The sequence below is a fragment of the Salmo trutta genome, chromosome 32, assembly GCF_901001165.1.
Source record: "Salmo trutta chromosome 32, fSalTru1.1, whole genome shotgun sequence".
NCBI lineage: Eukaryota > Metazoa > Chordata > Actinopteri > Salmoniformes > Salmonidae > Salmo > Salmo trutta.
In genome coordinates, this window is record NC_042988.1 from 6,529,328 (window position 1) to 6,538,951 (window position 9,624).

Genomic DNA, 9,624 nt, shown 5'->3' on the forward strand with positions numbered 1-9,624 from the left:
ATCCAACCTCAGTTTTAGAGAGACTGATTTTATGACCAGAATTATCCTATTTACACTTTGTAGTAAATGTTGACACTAGAATAACTTTTTACGACTCATATCGATGCCCATAAAAACATTTTTCAAAGAGATTCGTTGCTTTTTAAAGGCAGTCGCTCTTTAAGAGGGATTCCTGCAGATGCAGTAACGCCCCGAATTGCGGGCCACAATCAGACCATTCTCCATCTCTCGAGATCCTGCGACAGCGACTTGTCAAGTGCGCAGTAGGGTGTCTGATTTAAAATGACCCGTGCTATCCGCGATTCCCCACAATCGGTACCCCAAGTGGTGCACGTTTTGTTTTTTGCCCTAGAACTACACACCTGATTTAAATAATCACTCATCTTTTATAATTTCAATCAACTGTGTAGTGTTAAAGAAAGAAAAAAAGGTGCACTTTAGACGTCCAAAGGATACCAGCTTGCAGTGACCAAATTAAAACGATGGACATTATTCAAGCCAATAAGACCGTCTAATGTATGTGCTCTCTCTCCAATCAGGATTGGACCGAGTGAAGAAAAGCGAGTGTGCACGGAAACCACCGAAAGGCATACTGATATAACTGGGTTTACTGCGTAGATTTGATAGTGCTCAGTCTTCTGTGGACGGACGGTTTGGCCAAGATTGTCTAAAGTGAAAGAAAAACCAATTGGATGATGAGTTATCAAAGACAGAATATGAGGTGTCTTAAAATATTGTCTATAAGCGTCGCGCTGTTGATAGCGCACAGCTCTGCTATTATAAGGTAACATATTTTCGTCAGTTGCTTGATTAACTTTTGAATAACGCAAGTAATTATTCTTTCGCCATCTCGTGATGAGTACAGAATAGGCTATCTCTGGGGTAGTTTAATTTCCTGACGTTAGGCAATTATTGCCAATTGTACATGCATGTTTGTTTAGGCACATGTGGTTCGAATTTTGGTACACCCACAGAACGTTTCCATAACGCTGGCATGTTCATGACATCTATCTCCTAAAGTTTGAATTGAAGTTAACATAGATTGTACATAATAACGAAGCAATTAAGTTGTAAAATAGAACCAAGCTGCTCGTAAATGTATGGGAACATCAGTGTAATACAGGAAGTACGTTAGAGCGCACGAGTCCTGGATTATTTGTTAAACAAATTACGACAGATAAACTAATGTATCTCTCTCTTCGTTATCATATCAATGGGCCCTTAGAATTCCCCTCCACAAGACGCGCAGTATGCGCCGCCTAATGAACGACAATGGGATGAGTTTTGAACAACTCCAGGACATGGCCAAGACCGTTGGTGGTGCAGGAGCTGACACACCAACATCTGTACCAGCAACCACTCAGAGCCCGAAAGTGCCAGTTGAGAGACTCACTAACTTCATGGATGTAAGTGGATATTGTCACTAGGCCTGGTTTAACTCTAGGTTGACTGAAACAACAATAAGAAAAGCCAGGGTTCTCCAGGAGTTGGATGTGCAGGCTTTTGTTCCAACCCTTCATAACATGCCCAATCTGCTAATCATAGCCCAGATTGAAGATCATGAGATGTGTGTGTAATTTATTTATTTGGTTTAATATAGCTTGCACATTCAGTATCTCTCTCCCCAGGAGTTGGGAAAATAGAACTGTAGTATAGACTTATGCCTATTTATCGTATGAATGTGGTGTTTGTCAAATCTCTCTACAGGCTCAGTACTATGGGGTGATCAGCATAGGCACACCACCCCAGGACTTTACTGTGCTGTTTGACACCGGCTCCTCCAACCTGTGGGTGCCCTCCATTCACTGCTCCTTCCTGGATGTTGCATGCTGTGAGTCAGTCTATTATTGCCTTTGCTGTACTTCACCATAGCCATGGGAAGTAGGGGTGCAGAGGGTGCAAAAAAAAAAGATGCAACAATTTCTACGATTTTAGTTACAGTTCATATAAGGAAATAAGTCAATCTAAATAAAATAATTTGGCTCTAATCTATGGATTTCACATTACTGGGATTATAGATATGCATCTGTTGGTCACATACCTTGAAGGTAGGGGCGTGGATCAGAAAACCAGTCAGTATCTGATGTGACCACAATTTGCCTCGTGCAAACATCTCCTTCGCATCGAGTTGATCGGGCTATTGATTTTGGCATGTTGTCCCACTCCTCTTCAATGGGTGTGTGAAGATGTTGGCGGGAACTGGAACACACTGTCATGCATGTCGATCCAGAACATCCCAAACATGCTCAATGGGTGACATGTCTGAGTATGCAGGCCAAGGAAGAACTGGGATATTTTCAACTTCCAGGAATTGTGAACAGATCCTTGTGACATGGGGTCGTGCATTATCATGCTGAAACATGAAGTGATGTCGGTGGATGAATGGCACGACAATGGGCTTCAGGATCTCGTCACAGTATACTGTGCATTCAAACTGCCTTCGATAAATTGCAATTGTGTTCGTTGTCCGTAGCTTATGCCTGCCCAGACCATAACCCCACCGCCACCATGGGGCACTCTGTTCACATCGTTGACACCCGCAAACCACTCACCCACACAATACCGAACACACTGCCATCTGCCCGGTACAGTTGAAACTGGGATTCGTCTGTGAAGAGCACACTTCTCCAGCATGCCAGTGGCCATTGAAGGTAAACATTTGCCCACTGAAGTCGGTTACGACGCCGAACTGCAGTCAGGTCAAGACCCTTGTGAGGACGGCGAGCACACAGATCTTCCCAGCGACTGTTCATGACAATTTGTGCACAAATTCTTTGTGAAAATTCTGTTTCATCAGTTGTCCGGGTGGCTGGTCTCAGACGGTCCCACAGGTGAAGAAGCTGGATGTGGAGGTCCTGGGCTGGCGTGGTTACACATGATATGCGTTTAAGCCAATTGGACGTACTGCCAAATTCTTTAAAAGGACGTTGGAGGCGGCTTATGGTAGAGAAATTAACATTCATTCCTGCAGTCAGCATGCCAATTGCACGCTTCCTCAACTTGACACAACTGCGGATTTTAGTGGCATTTATTGTCCCCAGCACATAAAGCTTCTTTATATGACACACTTGTCAGGTGGATGGATTATCTTGGCGAAGGAGAAATGCTCACTAACAGGGATGTAAACAAATTTGTGCCCAAAATCTAACTTTTTCAGCATCTGGGATCTTTTTATTTCAGCTCATAAAACATGGGACCAACACTTTACATGTTGCATTTATATTTTTGTTCAGTGTATATACAGTACAAGTCATCAGTTTGGACACCTACTCATTCCAGAATGTTCTTTTTCTTTTTATTATTTTCTACATTGTAGAAGACATCAACTATGAAAACACATGGAATCATGTAGTAACCAAAAAAGTGTTAAACAAATCAAAAAATATTTTATTTGATGACATATTTGCACACTCTTGGCATTCTCTCAACCAGCTTAATGAGGTAGTCACCTAAAATGCATTTCAATTAACAGGTGTGCCTTGTTAAAAGTACATTTGTGGAATTTCATTCCTTCATGCGTTTGAGTCAATCAGTTGTTGTGACAAGGTAGGGGCGGTATACAGAATATAGCCCTATTTGGTAAAAGACCAAGTCCGTATGATGGCAAGAACAGCTCAAATACGCAAAGAGAAATGACAGTCCATCATTACTTTAAGACATGAAGGTCAGTCAATCCGTTAAAAAAAAGTGTAGTCGCAAAAACCTTTGAGTGCTATGATGAAACTGGCTCTCATGAGGACTGGCACAGGAAAGGAAGACCCAGAGTTAACTCTGCTGCAGAGGACGAATTCATTAGAGTTAACTGCACCTCAGATTGCAGCCCAAATAAATGCTTAAGAGTTCAAGTAACAGACACATCTCAACATCAACTGTTTAGAGGAGACTGTGTGAATCAGGCCTTCATGGTAGAATTGCTGCAAAGAAACCACTACTTAAGGACCCCAATAATAAGAAGAGACTTGCTTGGGCCAAGAAACACGAGCAATGGACATTAGTCCGGTGGAAATCTGTCCTTTGATCTGAGTACAAATTTTAGATTTTTGGTTCTAACTGCCATGTCTTTTTGAGATGCAGAGTAGGTGAACGGATGATCTCTGCATGTGTGGTTCCCACCATGAAGCATGGAGGTGGGGGTGCTTTGCTGGTGACACTGTCAGTGATTGATTGATGTATAATTCAAGGCACACTTAACTAGCATGGCTACCACAGCATTCTGCAGCGATACGCCATTCCATCTGGTTTGCCCTTAGTGGGACTCGTTTGTTTTTCAACAGGACAATGACCCGACACTTCCAGGTTGTCTAAGGGCTATTTGACCAAGAAGGAGAGTGATGGAGTTCATCAGATGACCTGGCCTCCACAATCACCTGACCTCAACCCAATTGAGATTGGGATGAGTTGGACTGCAGAGTGAAGGAAAAGCAACCAACCAGTGCTCAGCATATGTGGGAACTCCTTCAAGACTGTTGGAAAAGCATTCCAGGTGAAGCTGGTTGAGACAATTCCAACAGTGTGCAAAGCTGTCAAGGCATAAGGTGGCTACTTTAAGGAATCTAAAATATGTATTTTTTGGTTACATGATTCCATATGTTATTTCATTAGTTTTTAATAATGTCTTCAGTAAAAATAAAGAACCCTTGAATGATTAGGTGTGTCCAGGTTTTTGACTGGTACTGTATATTTTGTGGAAATGTGTTTTTTTTTCCCTTCATGAATAGTGCACTGGGCCATTAGTAGTCCTGTATTAGTGGACCAATCTAGACATCTGTAGCGCGGGCAAAACATTTTTTCCAGCATCTCAGCTTTGCAAAAAGGTAGTTGTATAATTAAGAACAGTATTGTGTGGTGTTCAATAGTTGGAATTGTAAGAGTTGTTGCCCTGTCCCTTTCTCTGCGACCATTCTAATGGAATCCAGAAAAAACAAAACCCTCTCCTTAAACATTTACATCAAAAGGTGCAAAGTTATGGGCAAACAGCCATCAATTAAAAAAAAAAATAATGTTCTTGATCAAATAACATGGAAAACAACCACATTTTGTGCAGTATTAATTACCATCCTTACAAACTTAATGTAAATGAACATTACTGTATTGTACATTGGCTGGTCATCTAGGTTTGTACCTGTAGACTTTCCATCACAAATGCACAATACGGTATTTGAGTACATTGAGACATCAAGTGGTTTGTGACATGGCCGAGTTGATTGAGCATGGCTCTTGCAACGCTTGGGTTGTGGGTTCGATTCCCACGGGGGACCAATATGTAAATGTATGCACTCACTACTGTAAGTTCCTCTGCATAAGAGCATCTACTAACATGTAAAAGGAATGAATAGATCATTTCAGTTTCCACAGAAATAAGTTGCATTTGCAAAGTATTTCAAGAAACTGGAAAACATGTATCAAATGTAGAGAATTATCAGACTCAAGTTACAAATGCTAGTAAACACTGAAATACAATTATTTTGTTTCACTAGTGCACTGGGTCTTCACTAATCCTGTATTGGCGGTCTTCAGCGCGGGCATTTTTTTGCATCCCCCTGTCGGCGTAGCACCCCGTGCCCCAAACTACTTACCGTGGCTATGCACTTCACTCATAACATTATATGGTTTTACTATCTGCTGAGTCTCCTATGGATATCGATTTAAAGGCAGCTCCCCATACCTCTCTGATTCAGAGGGGTTGGGTTAAATGCGGAAGATGCATTTCAGTTGTACAACTGACTAGGTATCTCCCTTTTATCATATAATCATGAGATGGGTGCAAAAGCTAAAGTTGCAAATACTTTTCTTTTTTTGTTGTTGCTCATCCATGCTTTAGCATGCTGTACTGGAAGTCATATTCATCGTTTTAAGGCGGCATGAGGGACGGGTTTGTTTTGTATGAAAATGAGAGAGTTGTCAACTTTATGTACACCTCTGCTTAGGGCTCCACCATCGTTATAACTCCAAGAAGTCGAGCACTTATGCTCAGAATGGCACCAAATTCTCCATCCAGTATGGCAGAGGCAGCTTGTCTGGGTTCATCAGTGGGGACACTGTGTATGTAAGTGGACTGTTCTGTGTGTGCGCACACATGTTGTCCATTGTTTATTTGCATTCCTCTCACTTAAGTGGACAAATCCACAGCATTTTTCTGTAATTTTACCATTGTCTATTTTAAGTGATTGAATGTGGAGCATAGTCTGCATACCATTTCTTACTGTGTATTGTCTGTAAACCTCACTGTTTGTGTTCACAAACAATCTGCTTTGTATATCAGTTCCCGTTCTTCACTCCATCTCTCTCTCAGTTGGCTGGCATGCAGGTCACTGGTCAACAGTTTGGTGAGGCCGTGAAGCAACCTGGCATCACGTTTGCAGTGGCACGCTTTGACGGGGTGCTGGGCATGGGCTACCCTACCATATCTGTCAACAAGATAACCCCTGTGTTTGACACCGCCATGGCTGCCAAGCTGTTGCCTCAAAACATATTTTCCTTCTATATTAGCAGGTTGGTTTTAGGGATTTCTTTTCTTCTCCTTTTAATACATTCCTACTGAGGGCCGTAGGTCAATGTGTGGTTTGTTGACTTGTGATTTTGTTTTTATTTTTTTAAAGTCCTGTTTACCGTTGGAGGTCAACTGAAAGGAGTTTCTTTTTATTTGAACTGGGATATTTTTAGCTCCTGTTATCCTGAAATTCTTTACCACACTTGCTGTCATATTTCCTTGGAAATAAGTGAAATAGTTCACCTAATTTCAGTTTGTGACAACACGCACTTTATAGTGTAGAGAATCATTGTGCCATCTACACCACTAAAATATATTTTCCATTTTACCAAAAATATTGTATTTGGAGCTGTTTGAAGCTGGTGTACAAAACTGAAAGTAAAAGAGCAAAAACAAAACTTAATGGGAAGCATAGAAATAGAACATCTACTGCTTAGACTTGCATTCAATGAGTGACAGATCTATAACGCACATTTCTATGTGAATTTGGTTGGGTCACCCAAAAAGTTACATATTGCAGCTTTAAAATGTATTTATTTTTGTGGGTAAAGTCTATGAACATAAACCACAGGTTAATTAAATTCATTTTCATAACTTGTACAACCTTGTATTCTTGTGTTGTCACTAGCTTCAATGGGGTTAAGGCAATACAATTACATATCTGATAGTAGATTGAACTAAACTCAATATCCTGCTCCTCAGAGATCCATTTGCTGCTGTAGGAGGAGAGCTGATGCTGGGAGGCACAGACCCACTGTACTACACTGGAGACCTGCACTATGTCAATGTCACACGCAAGGCCTATTGGCAGATTGAGATGAGCAGGTAAGCAACTTGGTTCTCATCTACACAGAGGCTCTTTTATAATATCTATACCAGAGGAGAACAACTGCCCCATCATTGAAGCCATGAAGTTCAAGGCTGATGGGGTACTGCATGCTGCTGTTTCCAGAAAGCAGGATCCCCCATTATAGTCAATGGAAAAAATAACTATCTCTGTGTAAATAAATAATCAAAGACAATCATTGTACCAATAATTGCTTCTATTACACCAGATGCATGAACCGATTTATTAAGAAATCGCACACAGATGTTATGGATAATTTAGTCTTGAGTGATCACAGCTAATTGGTGCTCTGCAGTGTGGAAGTGGGAAACCAGCTGACGTTGTGCAAGGCCGGTTGCCAGGCGATTGTTGACACGGGAACGTCCCTCATCACCGGGCCTGCGGAGGAGGTCCGGGCGCTGCAAAAAGCAATCGGAGCCTTGCCTCTACTGATGGGAGAGGTAGGAACAGGAGTCTGTAGACTAAATGTCTACCTGTTGTAGCGTATAAGTACATTCTATCAGTTTCAACCTCTGTTTTAGTTCTGCCGAATGGCCAACAAAAGATTTAAATCATGCACGCATGTATTGTAGTGACAGAAGTTACGTTTTGATTTGTGAAGTACATGCTGTTATTTTTAACTTACGTGCACTTAATTTTTTTTCTTACACTCAGTACTGGATTGACTGCAAGAAGGTTCCCTCTCTCCCCGTCATCACATTCAACTTGGGAGGGAAGATGTTCAACTTGACTGGAGACGACTATATCATAATGGTAAATTGCACCTCATGGCCAGTGTTCAATGTGGCCTGCCTGCCAGTAGAAAGTCTGAAATCTGACAACTTCAATCATCACTTAAACGGTTAATCACAGCTCGCATGCATATATGCATTTTACTACATCTTCAAATGTATTATAATATTTAATTCTGTGGACATACCTGCAATTGAGAATCATTCAAAGCTTCTCCCCCTACATGCTGCAGGAGTCCCAGATGGGCCAGAAAATCTGTCTGTCAGGCTTCATGGCCATGAACATCCCTCCTCCGGCTGGACCGTTGTGGATCCTGGGAGATGTGTTCATTGGACGCTACTACAGCGTGTTTGATAGAGACGCAGACCGCGTGGGGTTCGCCCCTGCCAAGTAGAGGGGAGAAAGCACAAACAACCCCTAGCCACTTGTGGAGATCTGAAAGGATTTGATGGGTATAAGCAATATAGGGGTCCTACCAAACCAAGGTGGAGCTAGTACCAATCAAATCCCCACAGATCATGCTGAATTATAGGAGGAAAAGCACACCACCAAAATGAACAAAAACCCCAAAAAGAAACTTGTCTTTGCCTATTTTGCTTCTTTTTTGGGGGGAGGGCTGGCTGTTTTTTAAAATTTTCTTTTAAGACTAATAAAAGTGTTCCCGTGTGAGTTTGGTGAATGATTAATAAATAGTTGCAGATCAAAACTGGTATGAGCTGCTGTATGCAGTTCAGCTTGGTGTTTTGTATTAAGACAAAGTGGTACTGTTGTATCTCCTATCTGACAATGCAACCACTTTTGTTTTTGGAAAGCAGATTACTGAATGCATATCTTTACTCTAAATACGTTTCCTTTGTAGATGAAGCAGAAGACGGAATGCATATCAGTGTAGATTAAACTCTCCGGTTGATTTAACAAAAACAGTGTTGATGTCCAGTGAATTTGACTATGTACCAAGGACCAGGGTACAGTAATGGTATCAAGGTTTATCAAATAAACTTTCTTTGTTTTGATGTGTACACCTGAACTCTTATTGTATGTTGACCCCAAGACCACGATGCTTCCGTTATAGCCTAAATAAAATGGTCATGCACTACAGCATCTGATGATTCTAACAATCAAAAGATGTGACACCGAAATGTATTTTATTAAATAAAAATCAAGTCATTCTTGTCCAGGATGAACTGGCATTTTGTTCCTTTTCAAAAGCTTATGGTAGTAGTTGTATGCTTCAGCAGACATCCTTTAAGAGTAAGTGCCCTCAAAGGAGCTATACTAGTGTGTTCAGTACAGGGAAGGAAATTGACCTAACCAAACGTCTCAACACCACCCTTTCTTTTCATGTTTAACTCTTACAGATTTAGGGATTGAATTTAAGGATTTTATGCACTGGGCAACTGGGCTAGTAGACCAGATTGACTAGCCAGTTTTAAAATCTATGCTGTGCGATATTTGACTTTGACTAGACAACATATTACAACTCACTAGTTGACCACATTTTCTACTAGCTAGGGCTGAAAATTACTAGCCTCTGTCTAGCTTAATTTCCATCTCT

At 41.2% G+C, this 9,624-nt stretch overlaps 1 protein-coding gene across 1 annotated transcript; it reads left to right on the forward strand.

Moving 5' to 3' along the window:
* Nucleotides 1-205: 205 nt before the first annotated feature.
* LOC115170923 (cathepsin D) lies at nt 206-9,088 on the forward strand. The gene is made up of 9 exons (XM_029727305.1): nt 206-784; nt 1,226-1,406; nt 1,708-1,831; nt 5,928-6,046; nt 6,293-6,492; nt 7,193-7,315; nt 7,633-7,777; nt 7,992-8,090; nt 8,302-9,088. The coding sequence occupies exons 1-9, from the start codon at nt 693-695 to the stop codon at nt 8,461-8,463; spliced, it is 1,245 nt and encodes a 414-aa protein (XP_029583165.1). The 5' UTR covers nt 206-692; the 3' UTR covers nt 8,464-9,088.
* The last annotated feature ends 536 nt before the right edge of the window (nt 9,089-9,624 follow it).